Below are 20,426 nucleotides of genomic sequence, written 5' to 3'. Positions count from 1 at the left end.
ATGAGCCACCTTCCGTGGACCTAGTGGCTCCTGGTGCTCTAACGCCTGCCACTGCATGGAATACTGCCTCTTCTGCTGGACCCCGGAAAATGTGGGCTCCCTTTCTCTTCTTATTGATGAGCTGGTTAACTTATTGCCTGCTGAAGTGGGATCATTCCTGGATTACATCACTATTGATGGTATTGGAGATTTTCTGCAGGATCACGATTATTGATGATTTTGACATTTGGCCTTAATTTCAGTTTATTTTTGCCTTAATTCTAAATTGACACTTTTAATGTGGCCTGTCTTCAGCTTGTCCTTCTTGTCAACATGGACATGTTATTTCTTTTATTGTATATTTTTGCCTGCTTTTAAACAGTAGTTTAGGAGTAGTGATTTTATGATTTTTAGGCTGGGTCCTGCACTCTCGTATCGACAATGGGGAGATTGTTGTGGGTTGAGTTTATCGCGTTTCTTGGCACACTTATTTTAGCTTCAGGCCTGCGCCTTTGCCCTTTTACCTCGGTCATTCCCATTTATTTCTTTTTATAATTTTATTTTTATCAGTTGCTTTTCTATGCTGCAATTGCTATTAGTTATTTTGCATGACATTCTCATCTTGTGCTCCTCTCAAGGCTGTATATGATAATTTAGAAGGTATTGCCTATACAAAAGTATGAGGTCCACCTTACACAAAAAAGACATAACCTGCTTTATCATAAAAACATCATGGTGACACAATTAGTTTAGAGAGGACATTCAAGCCATCTCTATCTGTGCCATGTTGTTGCAACTCTGCTAAACGTGGCCTCATCATTCTAGCCACTTGGGAGGACTGCCAGCAGACTACAGGCAAATGACTCCCCTTATTAGTCAGGTATGGAGCAGAGACTTCCTTTAAGGCACTAGAACTGGCAGAAAAAGGGCTGTCACTGCTATGCTCTCATGTAAAAGCTAGAAGTGTGGGTAGGGATTTAGATTCACTACTCTGAGTAGGTGCTGGGAATTTTCATTTGTTTCACACTCTTTGTCACAATAATAAGGTACTGTGTTTCATTTTCCTAATAATCGCAGCTCTTGCTTTTTTACATAGAATGCAGTTCCTTCAATAAAATATTTTGAAACCTGTTCTGCATTTCACAGTCTTGCATGTATGAGATCATGTCTGAATATGAGAAAGGGGTAAGTTCTGTCCTTGTTATACGTCCTGCATCAGGCTGCCACAAACCTCCTTTACTTTCTTTACTTTCTATGTTTGGGTGAGGTGCTTCTAGCTAGCTGAAAGAGGCTGACAGCTACCAGACGGTGTGGGATCAACTCAGTCACCCACATGCTGTGCTGGGGCTGCTGCCCAAAACCAGCACTCTTGTCTCCAGGACAAGAGTCCTACGACAGTGTTGTGGTAATAGCACAGTGCTCAGCCTCTCACACTGTTAAATTGTGGAGACAGTGATAAGAATATAGAAATAAGGACTGGTAGAACATTTTAAATATAGCATGTACTAGTTTTGCTCTACTAAAGAATTGTGTTCATATGAAAGAAACTAAGAGCAAATAGAAAGGTTGTATTTTCAGCACATTGAAAACACAATCACTTAATCAGGGTCTTTATCAATACAGAGAACACAATGATATTTTAATTCAATGTTGCATCCTATAAAAACATTAAAAAGATCCAATAAGGACTTGAGAGTACTAATTTTTCAGGCCTTTCGGTTATATGAAAAACAAAAGTGCTTATATATGACCAAGTACAGAGAGCAGAAAAATAATTTCTTGCACAAAGGAAAGGAAAAAATACATTGTTTGAATTAGAAAAGGGGAAGGGGTGGTCAGATTGTGACAAAATGTTACCACATTAGTGAAAACAAAAATGCATCTCAGTGTGAGAAAATACCCCTTTTTCCGTGGTTGCCCCATTTATTTTTCTTATGCTGCTGGTTTTCTGACATGATGCACTGCTCTCCAAAGCCTAGTGGGTGTGCTTTGACTCCTAAGTATGGTTAAATTGGCTAAGTCCTAATTGTTTTTTTTTTTTACTTTCTTATAAGCCTTGGTATATGATGCAGGAATTACATCTATGGCACAGAACGTTAAATGTTACCTTTCGAGTGTAGCACTTATTGTGCCATCCACTAGTGAGACAAGAAAATCACCTCCATGTAGCCCTCATAGCCAAAAAGTTAGGGCCCATAGGCCCTCATTACAACCTTGGCGGGCGATGTCGGCTGTAACATTGGAGCCGGCTCCTAATGGAGCCGGCAGTGTTGCGACCGAGCGACAGGTGCAGCTGCACCTGTTGCGCTTTTCACTGTCTGCTGTGCAGGCAGTGAAAAGCAGGGTGGGGCTGTGCCTGGGGGCCCCTGCACTGCTCATGCCAAGTGCATGGGCAGTGCAGGGGCCCCCAGGGGCCCCGCGACTCCCCTTCCAGCCAGCCTTTCCATGGCAGTCTCTACCGCCATAGACAGGCTGGCAGGAAGGGGACTCGTAATCCCCTGGGCAGCGCTGCCCTGGTAGATTACAACCATGGCGGGAAACCGTCGGTCCCGGTGGTGCGACCGCGGCGCTACCGCGTGGTCGGAATTCACCAGATTGTACCGCCAGCCTGTTGGCGGTACAATCGGCGAAACAGCCCCGGCGGTCTTTGACCGCCAGGGTTGTAATGAAGCCCATAGTATTTAAACTTGGGACATATAGAAAGTTGATGTCACCATCTCCCTGCAGAGACAAGTCCTAGGGGAAAACTAGAGTGCAGATTAAAATGTTAACACTATCATCTCAAGTTTCATTTCAGTTAGAAAAATTATTAAACAACTCTTTTGAATATTTAAATTAAAGCACACTTCAGTGGTGATGTCAGATTTCCAATAAATATTTGGGAAAAGTAAAATTTTGGAAGTTATTTCCTTGCTTAAAGTTCCTGGATGCTAATTTACATTGGCTTTCCTGCAGCTGTCCAGCAAGTGATTGACCTTAATTAGCAGAGACAGTAGCCTGGCAGGAAGAACAATTAGGGTGGGTCCAGAAGTGTGATGCAATGTGCGATTGTTTGAGGTACAGCAAACAGGAACTGCTGCAAAAGTAGGCAGGTTTGCTCTTGGGAACTTTTACTCCTTTGGTCAGGGAGGAGCCAGGATTCACCGTCATCCATTAACTGGTGCAAAGCATCAATGTACCACCCTTTTCTGAACAGAAGAAAGATTATACTTGCTGTTTCAGACCTATGAGGAGACCTGAAAAGCTGGCACTGCTCCCACTTGTACCCAAAACAAAGAAGTAGACTATAAGGATCAGTTAGCTAATCTCCTGTGAGTGGCAACATGGTCACAAAAAGCTTCAAAAGGCCTGTTTGCTCAAGTGCTCTACTGACCAACAGCTACCAGATACAGACTGAACTAACCCCAGCAGGTGGCCTAAGCTGGATCGGATCTTGATCCCTAAATGTTATTCTTGAGGGCCTGAGACAGTTTGCTGTGTTTAAATTGACTTCCTCTAACATTTGAAAGGCTGGGAAATGTCTGGCAATTCAGAGTTCCAGAGGACTGGGACCAACCATCAAAGATATAACTTTGTTGTGCTACAGGAACAGGTTTTTCCTGTTTAGAGCTTCTCCATAACAGCAAATCTTCAACAGGCACTCAAAAAGAAGGCATCCCACCTCCTGTAACTTATCTAATACAGCCTGTTGCCTTGTCCCACCAGACGATTCTGAGCTTTTAAAAAGAGACTAGGGGCCTGATTTATATATTGAAGGATGAGTTACTCCTTTACAACAGTGACAAATATCCCGTCAGCCACAATCTAAATCCCATAGGAGATAATGGGAATTTAGATTTCAGCAGACAGGATATCTGTCACTATTGTATTGGACTAACTTGTATGTCAATATCTAGAACATGCCCTAAGTGCGAAATTATAACCTTGAGCAGATGAAAGCATGAAAAGTATCAGGCCAACAAAAAGACTTTACTCAGCATGAAATTAGAATTTTCCTGCTCAAAGCTTTTCCTACCTCAGCCAATTAGCTTCAGTGGTGCCTCGTTCAATGGCTATCTGGCCTTGTGGAATTCTTCTTGAGTGCAGCATGCAACCTTGCCCTGCTGGAGTATTTCGACTTCCATTTGAGACACTCAGGCCCTCGTAATGAGACAGGGGGTCATCAGACTGCCAGCATCGCTGTGGCTGTCTTACCACCGCGGACCCAGCAGTAAAGACCGCCCATTACAAGTTGTGAGGTTTGGAAGAAGCCACAACGCCGCCTAGCCCGCCGGTACTATTGCACCAACGTGGCCGGCGGTGAGCACCTTCGGTCCAGCGGCAGGCCTCAGCCTGCCAGCCAGATTACAAGGCTGCAGACCACCAGGCTCTCTGTGGTAGTTATTCCGCCACAAATACACACCCAATGACAGGAATCCTCATTCCTGTCACTGGCACGCGCATGCACACATGTCCCCACACCTCCATGCACCCACCCATCCACACACACTTCCATGCACCCACCAACCGTACACATTCATCCAAACCCCCCCCACCCTCCACCGCATACATACACTCACTCCTCCCTCCCCCCTGCACTACATAAATACACTCACCCACTCTCCCTGGTCACTTACACAAACACATGCACACACGCACCAACAAACACCCACCCACATTCCCCATCCACATTCAATCCCACCCCCTCTGCATTTATGCACAACCCACCCCCTCCATGCACGCATACATTAACACACTCCACCTCCACATACGTACACTTGCACACATGCACCCCACTCACTCGCAGACTTGCACACAAGCACCCCCACTAATTTTCTCACAAAAATTCACTCATACGTCCCCATTCGCACACACCACACACATGCACCCAACACTCACTCCCCCTTCTAACGATCACCTTACCTTTCTGGCAGCTGGTCGTCCGGGAGGGGATGGGTCCTGGCAGTTTTGCATGCCAGCCCCACCCTGCCAGCAAGACTCCGTACGACAAGCCGGGTTATGGTTTGTAATAAGGCGGGCGGAATCTTGCTGGATTGGCGATGCTGGCAATGTACCCGCCTCTTCGGAGTCTGACTTCCACCCATAAATGGGCGGAAGTCCTCCAACTACTACTAATATGGAGGGCAGCAGACTTCCAGCACTGGCCATCTGTTGGCTGCAGCGGTTTCGGTGGTCTTTCCAAAAGACCGTTGAAGCCGTAACAAGTGCGTAAGTCCCTAGGTAAAATCTCCCACTCTGACTAATTATCTGGTGTATCCAGTTCATTGCACTCAGCCTGAAATTGCACTTAGGATCCCAGACAACCATGACCAAAGACTATCATTGGCTCTTTTCATTTCTTGGCACTTTTACACTTAGATCTTTAAAATTCATATCTCCAGTTTCCCTCACTGGATTACTGTAATTTTGGTGTAAGTTTGCATATTAAATGTGGCTACATGTTTATGAAGTGTAGTTGGAATTTTATTGTGCTGGGGTTTTGATTTTTTTACCTGTTTTGATGCTTATAAATGCTTTATGATTTTTTTTTTAAGTTAAGCCTGCTTGGTCTGTGCCAAAACTACTAGTGATTGACCTCAGGTTAAAATCACTAAATCCTTTGACTGGACCTAACATATTAGTGACCTTATTACTTGTGGTGGATTACCATCCACCTTAATTAATATTTTAGTTTTTTAGTCTCACCTAAAGTGATGAGGACCTCAGATATTGCTTAGCAAAAGATCAACATATAAAGCATTTAACAGCACCAAGCAATGAAATAAGAAATCAATGACACATAAAAGAAAGAAGACATCACTTTGTGAAAATAGATTATATTTTTATGAATTTTTTGTGATCTTGATGAATCAAATCAACTGGAGGGTTCCCAAGATACAGATTTCTGAAGACATTTTTACTTTTAAATGCAACTGCAAACAGGCAATGGTCAACAAAAACTTTGAAAACTTTTCAAATGTTTGAAAGTTTGACTTCTCTGGACCCACATTGGGAAATCGATTCCAGCAGGACAGAGATCTAGGGGCCTGAGTGGACACTTTGGACAGTTACCAGGCCACCAGAGCATTTTTGAAGCAACATCCAAACTTTTCAGGACAACAGCCTTAGACAACAATGGAGTGGTCCTGATACTGAGGGATGCAGGCAAAAGATGCTGAAAGGATGCGCCGGTTCTGGTGCAGTCAACAGGGGTGCCTTTGTGGGAGTGTCAAGGTCCACAGGTGAAGAGGGGTGAACTTAGCTACAGAGATCGGGGCTCCTGAAAGTCCTCTACATTACAGTAGCAGGCCAACTAATGCTGGGCTACTGCTCAGTCTTCACTGCAGGTGGGGCAAAATCCTTTGGTTGGGGCTAGTGTCCCTTGGATGTGACAAATCTGGACTTTGATAGCACTCCCGGGTCAGACAGACTTGGGTGCAATTTTTGGCTATCTTGGATTTGTCCTCTTGAGTACCTGGAAACTGGTAGTGGCAAAACTTCTATGGTGGCTACCCACTTAGTATTTTGGGGAACTTCAGCACTTGTGTCCCTGGAGATGGTTGTAGGAGATCATCCAACTGATACTTGGAGTCACTGCTGTTGTTGGATGTTGGAAATCAACGTTTCCCCGAGCCAAGAGTCATAGGCACAGTCCAAACTTTGCTAGCCCAAAGTGCAGCAGGTGCAGTCCTTCCGAGCCTCTCTTTCTGCGGGTTCAAGGCAGCTGGGCAGTCCCCCTGTCCTCTCTCTGATTCGAGCATGATCTGAGGGTCAGAGTGATAGGGGTGCCACATTTATCCCAGGGAAGTTCCCTGAGGGGACCTTGTGGTCACTAGCCAATGGTCTACTCGGTTCCCTCCTACCTAGTGATGAAGATCCTGTCAAATGTGCCATCTAGCTATCCCAGAGTTTGATAGCCCACCCTAGAGGTGTAGCTACAGAGGGCTACATGCCCACAGTAGAACCGGTTTGTGTGGGGAGGGTTTTCCGTCCTTGGCTCTCGCTCTACTTTGTCTGCAGGAACAAAAGGCATCCTGCTCAGGGGAGTTTGTGCTACTCCCCTTCAAAGGCAGCTTCACTTTGAAGCAGAGCCTTTTGGGTTAACGCCCTGAGTGACCAACCTGGGAGAGGAGGTGATACGTCTCTTCCCGCGGCAACTGCCATTTTTCCTATGCTGGGAAGTCATTCACACATCTCTCCAGGTGGTTAGAAACCTGTCTGTGTGCCAGGGCATTTGTGAGACTGTTGGAATAGCTGGGCCACACAATAGCAACTTTCTAAAAGTTGCTTAACTTTAATAGTTATATTAAATTCGACTTGGGCATCAGGTAGGGTTTAATGCCATGATTAATGTGATACCTTACATGACCCAGTTTGGTAGTTGCATTCAGTAACTAGTGGGGTACGAATGCAACTGGGTAATGTGTTAGTCAATGGGCTACTAACTTTATCTACAGCAAAATGACAATTTGCAAGTGTTGTTGTTTAGACATAAAAAAATATGTCATACTTAACAAAATACAGCTTCCTGTCGTAGGGCTCTATAGGCCTTCCTTAGGGAAGATTTACTTATATTGTTAAATGGCAGGGTGGCTTTGTTTTTGGACTGAATGGAAAAGTAGAAGGTGGCGAGAACATTGTCCTTCCAGTTTCCAATGGCAGACAGGCTAGGGGCCATTATGTAGTTGTTACACACAGGGTGGCACAATCAGTGCTGCAGCCCAAAGTAGACACGTTACATGTCTGGTTGCCCTGGTTACCATCTACTGAGGACTTATAAGTAAACCAGTCCTTGCTAATTAGGTGTATTCAGTTTGACATGCAATTTGTATAGGGTCAGAACACTGGCACTGAGGTCTGGTTAGCAGGCCTTAGTGCACTCTTGGAGTCTAAAAACCAGCAGCATCTGTCCAAAAATGTGGTGGTGAACATGCAAAAGGAGGCATTTCCTTACACTACTGCCATTTTCTTAGCTTAGAAATGTCAGAAGAAAGGTATGAATAAACAAAAATCCATTAGAACTTTCTGGATTTACCTGCATTAAAAATTATATCCAGAAATGTTCCAAAGTGCGATTTCTTCAGGACTATGCAGCAAATGTTAAAATCTCAAAACGTGATTCCTTTGTAAAGCCAACATGTATTTTGGGATTGATTATTGCCTCCTCAAGCCTAGAAGAGTAAATATCCAATAAAAACAGACATCAGTGGCATAAACCACCAAAGATATTACTTAACACTACCATGAGTGAGAATATTGAGCAACAAAAAAAAGAACATGCAGCACTAAACAAAAACAGGTCTTAGGGACAGATGTACGGACTTACCTCATAAATATTCACGAGGTAGGTTGCAATTTGCAACCCCGTTGGGAAAGGCTGCACTCACAGGGATGGTGGCCTGCTGGGGACAGCAGACCACCATGTCTGTGACTGTTTTTAAGTAAAGCAGTATTTCTTTTAATGCAGCCCGTTTTCCTTGAAGGAAAACGGAATGCATTTCAAAAGCAAAAATTTTAAGTTTTCTTCTCCCTGGTACTACTGCCTGCTCTGAAAAAATACTTTTGCATGCATTAACAAAGGAGAAGAGGTCCCATGAGGAACCCTTACCGTTTGCGAATGGGTTAGCATCAGTTTGAAATTGGTGCTAACTGTGATTGTTTTGTGACCGCATTCACGGTCTCAAAACAATCATACATTGCACTGCGACTCGCAATGAGGAAGGGAACGCCCCTTCCTAATTGCCACTCGCAACCCCTTTTTACGATTTGGTAAAGAGATTACCAAATTGTAAAATTGGGTTTGTGCATCGCCAAATGCTTTATTCTTGTCGCAAATGGCCCAATTCTGCAAATTAGGTAATTTGAACAAGAAAAAAAGCTTTGTATATGTGACCCTTAATGTTTGATTCAATGTGGCGTATAGTCATGAGTGAACCACAACAGATTATATTAAACTCTATTAGTGAGAACTTTGGCCAGAAAATCATAGATGCTTAGTTCTAGTATCTAAAGAAAAGTCAATATTAGATGTAGGAGCAAAACCACAACAGTTTGCAATAAAAATAAAGGAACAGGGCGTATAACCTAAAATTAATATGAAGCTAACCATAGGCAGATTGGAATACAACCATACTACATGACCGAAAGAAAACAATTTTCAGTTAATATAGAAACATGGATCTAACTACCCTAAAAAAAAAAAAGTTAAAGTTGTGCACAGAATGATGAATTTAGTGAGTGATCAGTTCCAGTATTGTCTCCAAGACCCCCATGCCACCTGCTGCACCACCGCCCTACCCAAAGCTATAGTACAAGACCCCCGAGAGGGCTGTGGGCTACAACTTACCTCTTGCAATCTGGACCAGGCAGTGAAAGAGGGTGGTTACCTCAGACATCCTCAGCCTGAGTGGTCACAAACTGCACAATTTTCCTGAGGTCAGCTACAGCCTGACGTCACCACACAAGATCTTTCAAGAAATAGATTTATTGAAATCTATGCTGAAGTGTGCTTGTTTGCATCACTTTGTACCTTAAACATGTATAATAATTGCATCAAATGAATCCCCAAAGCTATTATTAATCTACAGATGTTGACATACCTAAACATTAGTCGCAATATGTTATCAACAACGCCAAAGTACCTATTTGACCTTCCGATTAAAGAATTGGTTGTTAGCAATAATAAACTTAGATCCTTTCATGAAGCGATTAAAAAATTGAAAGAACTAATGGAACTGGGTATTAGCTGCAGTGAATTTGAGATCCTCCTACAGCTGATAGGGAAATTGCACTCACTGACAGCGATAAATATCGGCTAAATAAGAGAAGAAACAATCTTTACCCATTACTAGAGGAGTTGGCTTTTCCTTTTATATAGTTGAACTTTTTTTGTGTAACAGAATTACTGAGATCTCTGTCTGTAATAGAAAATCTATGAGTAATTATGTTGGAGAACAACCCTCTGCTTGTCCCGCCAGCACAATAAGCTGGGAAGGCTTGGGGGCTTTTTTTTCAGGTAGGAGAGATGGAGGAAGTGTGGGGCAGTGCTAGCGGTCAGGCTGCTCGGACGTGGGCTATTGGTGTGTTGCCCTGCTGTTTGGGGGCTTATCCCTTCCTCCTGTATCCTGTCATGCAGCGGGTGAGACAGTTAGGTCAGCTCTATTTTCCAGGTCCTGACAGCAGGATCCTAAAGCAAGGAGCTTTCCCTTTTTGTATTTTCTCTCCAAAATACTTTTGAAATGTGGTATTCTTCAAACCATCCAGAATACCATTGTGCGACTGGGGTGCATTATTTCTCCCCCATCTGTTTCCTTTCCTTCTTTGAAAGCCCTTCTCTGGCTTTCTGTTTTGTGTCATATTTAAGATCTTATGCCATGCTCACAGTGCTCTTTAGCTTATTCTTGTAGGCCCCTTCTTCCTGTGCAGCAGAATTGCTTTATACAGACCTACTAGAGCGTTAAGATCTTAAAAAGTTGCTCTTACACAAACCTGTCATATCTACTGGTCTAGAACTGGGTGTCACACTTTTTAGGTCGATCGTAGCGTTCGACGTGTTGTATACTTTTTAAGTATACTTATACTGTGAGTTCCAGTGATTTCTTTTGTTGGTTCCACTGTCATTCAAAATTCCTTGCTTGCTAGTGGTCAGTTCTGCCTCTTTGTCCTGCCTTTTTCTCTTTGGGAGCAGCACAAAGTACTGTAGAATTACGCTATGTCCTGCTTATCTCTTCTGTAAGGGACTTTTTTCTTAGTATTTGTCTGTTCCTCTTACACTGTGGGTGTGTGTTCAGTCCCTCCTCCCCACCAGCTCCCTCTGTAAACATAAACCAGCAGCAGAGGGGGGCTTTTCCAGGGCCAGCTCGCTCTAGCTCTCTTTCTCTTATTTTCAGTCTGTGTGGCAAGAAAAGTCCAAGCAGTAATTTACAACCCTAAGAGCTCTAACTCATTATCTTTTCTCGCAGCGCGATTGCGCTCGGTTTTTTCCATGTAATGATGCAAGAAAAGTCCGGTTGGGAGTTTACAACTGCTAATAGCTCTAACTCGTTTAACATGCTTCCTGATGTGATCACGCATAATACATCTATTGGATTACGTGGGGAAATTCTCGTTAAGCTGAAAAGTTATTTATTTAAAAGTACTCAGTTTAAATCCTGGTTTTCCCCAAATGGTCTGTTTGTGGGCCAGTTACTGGAAATCCTCAGGCTTTATTTTGTGAACTTGCTTTGGGCTTGTCTAAGGAGGAGCCACACGCTTTACTCGTAAGAGGATAATGACTTCTTACTAAATGGTGGCTGGGTATGAAGAAAATGGGTTTCTCATTTTTGTGAACTCTTTAATGTCTATGGTGGTTATGGGGGAGTGTTGTTTGTGCACGCGGGGCATTTTGTAATGCTGGAATGTCACCTGTTCTCCAGTCGTGAATTCCATTTCTGGGTCAAAGTGTCTTTTCACTCTGGTGTTGGTGAGTGCGCAATGTTCGCCTGTCTGCTGTTCCGGGCAACGGGTTTGGCTTTGTTTGTTGCCTGCAGTGTTTAATGGAAAGTCAAAGCTTGGTACGAGTCACCGCGTGACTCAGTTTGCTTCCTGTGCTCAGTGCCTTGTGCTGGGGAGTGAGGACCAGCTGTCAGTAGAGATTAGCAAGAGCCACATATATTGCTGCATAATTATTAGAGGTGCGCGAAATAGCGTAATTTGGTTGTGAAGTTTTGTAAGATTCCATAAAAGTTGGAGCAAACGTAGTTTTATGGTATCTCACCTCACTTAAAAGTCTTGCTGCTTTGAGCAGAGAATGTCTCTAGGCAAGAGATGTTCTGTGCAGGCAAGTCTCCCGTATGTAGAAATTACCCACATTTCGTCATGCAATATTTATTTAAATGTAAAGCGAAATGTCTGAAAGCATTTACAAATAAATCACGATTTTTTAAAATGATGCTTTGTGCCAGATCAGAAAAGTATAATTTTCCGTCATTAATAGGAAGGTTGCTTTTTTAAAAGTTCAGTAACATACTTTTTAGAATTGTAATATTTTATCATAGTAAACGTGAGCAGAGATGGCTTTAAAAGCACATCTCTTTGCGTTAAATTTTTTTACTTTTTTCCAATGAGAGATTGCCTCTACAGTAGGGCAGAGAAAAGTTCTCATGGAGGGCAGTCATCCGATGCACATTGTTATAAAGTAAAAAGGTCACTTTTTGAAATGTCTTACTGGCGCTTTTCCGCTCCTGGGTTACATTCCACTGACTGCAGTAGGTGGTATGGAATGTTGTTGGAAAATGGGTTATTGGTAGGGCAGGTAGGTACCTACACCTAGCAACAAGCCACTAACCTCCACCTAGGTACAGTTAGGTCTCAGTAAATTAATCCCAGCTCAACCCTTGGTAGCTTGGCAACGAGCGTCAAGGCTTAACTTAGGAGACAAAGTGTAAAGCATTCAAATATCACAAAACAGTAATTAAATAAAACACAGGAAACAGTTTAAAAATCCAAAACCAATTTATAAAAATAGTTTATATTTTTATCTTTAAAATGACACAAAAACGATTAAAATCGGTTCAGGGGAACCGGAGATATGAATTTTTAAAGAATTTTTACTTTTCTAGCGCTTAGAAGCAAAAAGCGCCAATCGGGTCATCTGGTTGCACCTCGACCGGGGCAAAGTCAAACTTTCAGGCCGACCGCGATGGAGCCCTGCTCGGCTACAGGTCGCGGGAGGCCTCGGTTAAAAAGTTACCTTCTGACTTAGTCTTTATTTTGAAGTTTTTCTTCACCGGGACGAACCTGCCAGTTGAATCCGACCTCCTGGAGCCCTTGTCCGGATACGCGATGTGGGTTTCCTCGGTGGAGACTTTTACCTTCGGAATTAGTCGTTTTTTCGAGATGAAAATCCTTCGACCGGGGTAAACCTGGATCTTGATCCGACGTCCATGGAGCCCTTCTCGGATACGATGGCTGGGAGGTCCCGGTCAACTTTTTACCTTCGGACTTAGTCTCTTTTTCGGATGTTTTTCTTTACCGGGACGAACCACGAAGTCAGGCCGGGTCGCGGTTGAGGCAAGCCGGCTAGAATTTCCGCAGCGGGTCGGTCCCTCTCTGGAGCTTTTTTACAAAATTTGTCAAATCTTCTCCAAACTTCTGGGGCTTCACCCAGATGTTCTTTTAAGGTTCTTTTGGGGTCCACAGCTCACCCCAAGGGTCCAGAAGTTCTGTGATGGTCCTTGGGGGGTGCGGACTTCAACTCCCAGAATGCACCTGGCGCAAACTCCTTTTTGGCCACTGGACAGTGGTCAGCTGGTCGCTTTCTTCAGGAGTTGGTGCAGGGGACTCTGGTTAGCAATTTTTCACCTGTAGCAAACAGGGAGTCCCTCCTTGAACCAGTTGAAGCCAGGCAAAGTCCTTCTTGTGGTGAAGCCCAAGTGTGCAGCTGGTGCAGTCCTTCTGAGTGCAGGGTCCAGGTGCAGGCCAGGGGTCCAGCAGGGCAGTCCTTCTTCTTCTTTAGTTCCTTTCTTGTTGAATTCTGGAGGGGATCTGAGGTGTGGGTGCAGGTCTGCCAGTTTTATCCTTGCTCCTGGGTGAAAAGCAGGGGGGCCCTGGTTCTCCAATCAGGGACAGGGTCGTCCCCCTGTGATGACCACTTCCTGGGAAGTGTGGCAAAAATCCATCCCAGAAGGCAACAGTCTCTAAAAATCCAACATGGATGAATCTGATTTTTGGAGGTTACATCTGGCTGAGCCCACCCACTGGTGTGGCTAAAAATCATAAACACACCCCTCTCCTGCCCTCTCCTAATCTAATCAAGGGGGCACCTAATTGTCTGGGGTTGCAGGATGTGGGGGTGTTGCTGGGTGCTCCAAATGTCCTTCTCTGCCTTTGAAGACCAGTTTGGCAGCCCTCCCCCTTCCTGCCTCACCATCTGCTGAGGGGAGATTCTCTCCCCCAAGCACATTCCTTTGTGTGAAGCCAGGCCACTTCACACCTCATCAAGGCAGCCTGGCCAATCAGAGCACAGCAGCAAAAACAATGCAGAGCTGAAATTGGCAACTTTTTAGGTAAAGTCTAAACTTTTTACCTGGACAAGTTATATTAAATCCAACAACTGGAAGTTGTGGGATTTATTACAACAATCAATTTGCTACCAAATTCTTGGTATGTAACATTTAAGGAGACTTTAAAATTTAAAATAAAGTCTGCCCATTCTAGCCTATGAAGGCCATTTACTTCAATGAGGGAAAAACGAATTTGGCTGTTTTTACCTCACCAGGGCTTATAAATCTATTTTTATAAAGTCCCTGCTTATAGTTACATGGCACCCAGCCCTAGGGGCACATAGGGCACACCTTAGGGGTGACTTATATGTAAAAATAAGGTAGTTTAAGACTTTGGAAGTACCTTTAATTCCAAAGTCGAATTTGCATATAACTTTAATTTAAAAGCAGCCAGCAAAGCAGGCCTGCCTTTAAAATGACACTGGGCACCTCAGCAGTGCACCTAGGTGTGCACCACCTATGCTGTGGTCCCTAAACCTACATGCCCTACCATATACTAGGGACTTATAGGTAGGTTAACTTAGCCAATTATAATGAGCCTAATTTGCATATCCATTTTACACAGAGCACAGGCCCTGGGACTGGTTAGCAGTACCCAGGGCACCATCAAAGTCAGGAAAACACCAGCAAAAAGAGGAAAATGGGGGCAAAAAGTTATGGGGCCTCTGCAATCAGCCCTGTTTTCTCACAAATGTGAAAAGGAGAGTTCAGACCACATTCAATGTAAAGAACTAATGAACTCATTCTGCCCTCTCGGCGGGTTTACACAGCCCGCAAGTTTATTTTTTAAATCAACTTTAATGCCATTTTAGTATAGCTGACGCAAAAGTAAACAATCCAGGTATAACGTAAATAAGGCATTTTTGCAGTTGGCAATCATTGATTACAAGTTGTGTTGGAAACTGTCCCTCATCACCTGAGGTCCCTGAACCCTGCACTGTCCCACGGGGCACAGACCAAGCACTTCTACAGCCTCCATGGTTGCTACTTTGCGCACTCCAGGGCCATCACAGTAGAAGACATAGGGGAGATTTTTGCTCACGACTTGGGCTTTTGCAGCCCTTCCTTACTTCTGCTTCAAAATTCATTTATAGATTTAAAAAGCAAGCCTCACGTTTTTTACTTTTTCTTTGAAACAGTTATCAAGTGTTTTAAATATTACACCAACACCACATCCATCACCGATCGCGGTTTTGCAAGATTGCAATGCCGAATACAAAGTAAATTTGCAGTGGTAAAAGAGAAACCTTTAAGCCAGCTCAAAACTAGACATAATCCTTGCCACGATCACATGTCCTATACTAGATCATATGAGTTTGGTTAGAGGCAGGAAGGGAAGTAATCTGGACCGCTGTATTCTTTACCTCCATTTAAAGAGAAGGAGTAGGGTCAGTAACCTTAGGGGGAGAAGGGGTGGAACACCGTGGCTGAGTTTCTGATGCAGGTCAGTCCCTGCCTATCTCCTCCAAGGACAGAGAGTACTATTCCCTTGCTACCAGGGGTGCTGTTGAGTCGAGCAAAAGGGACATGGGTGTCCAAAGGGCAACAGCCAGAAGAGGGGTGAGTGGGATCAAGTGGGAAGAGATTCAGAGGGGTAAGCAATTCAAGGTGATGATGCCTACACAAGGACTCTGTTTTTAAGGAGAAAACAGTTCTCGCTTCCTGCAAAGCAGTCCATATCCTGTTGTGCACCTCCAGCATACCCTGGAACCTGTAGGTGAGCCCAGATACCTACAGGGTTGGTGGAATAATTGTCAGCCCATTTTTCAAATTTTACTTATTGATGAAGGGGCATGTGAGATGGAAATTCCACTAGGTGGTGCCTGGTGAAAGCCTGAAAAAATTAGAACTGCTTGTCCTCTTTCCCTGTGGAGATTTTTTTCTATACATAACATTATGTGCTCAGCTAACCAGCCATAAATTAAAGAAGTGGGTCCCTGCTTGAGTCTTTGTTTATGGGCGAGCGCAAAGCGCTCCGTCCGTTCTGTAATCTCTCTTTGGGCTACAAACCACGCCCATTTCACGTTAGTCACTTTCATTGGTTCGTGGGCTTGCCTTTTAAAATCTGCTTGCTTTCATTTGTAAAAGGCATGCATACGTCATGCCTTTTCCGGTGTTTAGCCCACCTACACAACACCGGTAAACTACTGAAATCATTCGAGGCTCGATGTTTTCAGCCTGAGTTTCCGGACTACTTTATCTGTTTATTTTTCACGCAGCGCAATCGCGCTGGGGTTTACATAAAGCGATTGCGCTCAGTTTTTCTATTTTTAATTTCAGCGCAATTGCGTCTGCATTTTACATTGCGCAATCGCGCTGCATCTTTTTTTCTTTTCATTTGTGTGACATGAAAAGTCCGGTTAGGAGTTTATAACGCTAACAGCTCTAACTCGAGCAAATGCAAGACCAGTTACATTGAAAATGCTTGTTTGTAACTGGCGACACTACACATGAACACTCTTCGCAGGACTTCAACATTTTCAATGTTTAAGCAGTCACTTACATTATGGATGTTTTAGCCCCGTCTCCATTTCTTGAAAGATCCCGCTCTCTGCCTGTTTCTGTTATTATATACTGTTTATGCCTGGATGCCCCTTTGGGGTGTGTAATAAATCAATTTAGCATAAATGGAGACCAACCATTAATAAACTGTTATGTATTTGATGACCTAATTGAAAGTGAAAAGCATGACTAAAAAATGAAAGAGCTAAAGAATGGAAAGAAAAAAAACAGTGGTAAAGTATTGGCCCACCAGCCTTGGCACTGAGGTGCACTTCTTTGTATGCGAAAGTGCATAAGCAGGCAAAAAAAATATTGTCTCTGACAGTATAAATATATCCTCTGGTGGTTGAAAGGAAAATGCGAGTAACAGTGGAGACCAGTGGAAGAAAAGGTACTTTATGAACATATGTATGCTTTTTATCATTGTATGAGGCTGTATTTCTTTAGCTTAGATTAGGCTGGCGAACAGCTAAAGCAGACTCCCGGCAAGACCTATAAATATGTGGAAGCAGTTCTCACACCACTGGTTAAAAAATTACAGTAAGACTGCAAGCGTTCCAGTAATGATGGGTTGTGGTGAGGTCAGGCTAGTATTTTGCGGGGAATAACTAGAATGAGTGCAAACAATGGGAGTGGTGGGGGAGCTCAAGAGGTGGGAAAGGGAAAGAAAAAGTGCACTGCTGGAGCAATATGGTGGTCTGAGTTGGTTCTCAACCAGGACCATGGCTCACCAGTTTTTTTCTTCACTCTCCACTTGCTCAATGAGAATCTCGTGTTCCTCCCAACCCGCAAAAACCAACTACCTCTGTCCCTTCCTTCATGACTCTTCACTGTAGTGTAAGGACATGAAGCCTGATATTTATAAGGTGATTATTTTTTTTCATTTGTTGTTTGCTTTGATGTGAAGATCCCTCAAATCATCTTCCCGATCCCGTGACCCGTGCCTAAGACTAAGTGTAACAAAGAGGTCTCACCAACTTTGGAAGACACAAGACAGTGTGTCAACAAACTCCTGACTGTGGAAAGAGATTTCCTCCTAACATATTGTGCGTTCTCCAGGGTTTAGCAATACTTCTTACCCTCTACACTGAAGAAGTACATTCATATTTTGAAGTACATTTTTATATAGTAATCAATATAAGAATAACTTAATGTATGAAGGAAGCCTACGGGTATTGTGATCTAAATAGGTTTTATTAATATTCCACTTCATCCATAGCTTAAAAATTTGTTGTTCACAAAGCACGTGATGAAGATAATATGTTTGAAAATTCATTAGATGCTTGATTGTAGATCACATCTCATTCTGATCAACCTAAAACAAATATTGTGTTTTATTGCATTTAAATCTTTTCACAGAGACACTTTGCTGTGTTTGCAGTCAACTTTCCATCAGCAGATTCCCTCGAAACGATCTACAGCAAGATCCTGGGTTTTCATTTTCAGCAGCATTCCTATAGTGCCTCTGTGCTGAAGAGCAGCCCCGCCATGATCCAGGCCGCAATATGGCTCCATCAGAAGATGGTTCAGAACTTCCTTCCGACAGCAATAAAATTTCACTACATATTTAATCTTAGGGATATATCCAATGTTTTCCAGGTAGGTTGCTGTACGTTGATCAAACACATTCAGAAAATCATGTCTCTTACTGGCAACCTTTTATTATTAATGAGCCTAAAACCTTTAATTACTGATGGATTTGAAATCAAAAAACGAGTTTTGCTTTCTCTTCGGCCATGGACATCTCAATGTTTTCCATTGTATAAGTGTGTTCCAATCAATTCCTCATGTAATGCATTCACGACGTGTGTCCTATCATTTTTGATTGTTTATTGCACTTAGTGATTTGAACTGTTTGATTTTGCCTGGAGAACAAAAATACTAAACTTTTTGGGTGTTCAGGGAGTCTACAAAGGTGTCATAAATGTTTTGGTGTGAGTTTTCTCCCCTTTTCAGTGTGAATATCACTGAACCTCACAATTAAGATATGAACTAAGATATGAAACTAAGGGCCTTATTACGACCTTGACAGAGGGGTTCCTCCAGCACAAATGTAACGGATATCCCATCCGCTGTATTTCGCTCTCCATAGGGAGGGTGCTAAGCACTGGACTGTTTTGTTATGTTTGGATTGTTGAGGTGGACACCATGGTCAAGATGACATGAAGACAAAATAGTGATGCACTCACTGTGATGACTTGCACAACTTCTTAGGAACATTGTTAATAGAAATTCACATGTGTTTTCTTACTTAGACCCGTTATTTTGTATGACAAATTAAAGTTCCTTGCAGCATTACAAATGATAGGTAGTTCAAATGTATGATTATTCACACAGTAACTTGTTCAATTGTGGATTCCTATTTTATACAAAAAGATACCTTTCGCATAAAATGGTGTTTACTTGGGAGCACATCTGTTTAGAAACTTGGATTAAAAATAAACAATTTAAAACAACATTGATTCTAAACCTTTAACACACAGCCTGTTTGACAGCATAAAGTTTATGTTTTTGTGTTCTTTTGTACTTCAAATCAGACCCACTATCGAAGCAGAGTGCTATGTCAAGAAGCAGTATCTTTTAGAAAAATAGAGCAAAAATGACACGTCTACAATAGATAGTGAAATCAAATAGGGCTTATTAAGCTCATGGCTACTCCCTGAAGTGTCCCGGCACTGCGTTTTTAGTGAAAACTGCAGAAAAGCACTACCAGGCTAGACCTGTTTAAAGAGCCAAATCTTCAGCTTGTTCTTGAACAGAGAAGTGATAGCTAATAAGAGCAACTCTAGTGGTCATTTATTCCAGGCCACCGGTCCCAGGTAGGAGAAGGTCCTTCCTCCCATTCTACTGCACCGGTCTTAGGGATTTTTGCCAGAAAGAAATGGGCTGATAGCAAGTTTCTGGAAGGGACAAAGAAACTGACTCTGTCTCTTAGATAGCTGGCACCCAAATGGTGAAGTGCTCTGTGGGCTAGGACCAGCATTTTGAAAAGGACTCTCTTCTTTATTGGGAGTGAGTGTAGTGCCTGCAAGTGCGAAGACATATGAGTTCTAGGGGGCAGATTGAGGAGGATGCAGGCTGCTGTGTTTTGGACTACTTGAAGCTTATGAAGCAGACAGTCTGGTAGCCCTAAGTATAGGACATTACCATAATCCAGCCTAGATGTAATAAGCGCCTGAAAGACCGCCTTTCTTGCCTACAAGGAGATAAAGTGCAAAAACATGTTTAAGTGTTCTCAGAAGCTCAAAGGAAGTATTGATCACTGATGTAAACTGTGGCTTAAAAGAAAGATCCTTATCAAATTTAATGCTGAAGTTCTTAACTATTTAACTCTAGGGGCCTGCAGGTGAGGCATCTTCTGGCCACAGGGTCTGCAATTCCAGTGGATTTATGTCAAAAATAGAATTTCCATCTTATCTGTGTTACATTTTAAATTGTGTACTGTCTTTGAAAGACGGAAGAGAGGCACATTTTAATGGGCTCTCCTGCAATCTCCTCCCACATGTGAACAACACCTGAGTGTCATCTGCATATGTAATTATCTTGGCTCCTAAGGTCTCAGCCAGATGTGCTAGAGGGGTAAGATATGCATTAAATAGAGTAGGGCTGAGGGTTGATCCCTGCAGCACACCCACTGATGACTCGTATGTTCCAGAAGAATATGGGGTAATCTACACTTCCTGCTTTCTGTCCTTTAAAAAAATAGGCTAATCACTCCTGAGCCAGTCCCACAGTTCCAATGGTGTGCATGGAGCATGGAGTGAGGGACCGTATCGAAGGCCGCTGACAGATCTCACAAAATCAGAACAGCGTTCCCCTCAGCATCTAGAGTGGATCTGATGTGTTCAGGGATTTTGATCAAAGCTGTCTCAGTGCTAAAATTTGGCTTAAAGCCCGATTGGCTGGGGTGGAGCAGCTTGTTAA

At 43.1% G+C, this 20,426-nt stretch overlaps 1 protein-coding gene across 1 annotated transcript in view; it reads left to right on the top strand.

Moving 5' to 3' along the window:
- DNAH11 (dynein axonemal heavy chain 11) overlaps nucleotides 1–20,426 on the top strand; it is a 2,866,633-nt gene that overhangs the window by 1,677,725 nt on the left and 1,168,482 nt on the right. Inside the window, exon 49 of the mRNA XM_069211469.1 lies at nucleotides 17,862–18,101. Within this exon, the coding sequence (XP_069067570.1) occupies nucleotides 17,862–18,101 (240 nt within the window). The remainder of the gene's footprint in view (nucleotides 1–17,861; nucleotides 18,102–20,426) is intronic.

This window comes from Pleurodeles waltl, chromosome 10, assembly GCF_031143425.1.
Source record: "Pleurodeles waltl isolate 20211129_DDA chromosome 10, aPleWal1.hap1.20221129, whole genome shotgun sequence".
NCBI classification, from domain to species: Eukaryota; Metazoa; Chordata; class Amphibia; order Caudata; family Salamandridae; genus Pleurodeles; species Pleurodeles waltl.
This window is presented reverse-complemented; position numbering and strand designations above follow the sequence as displayed.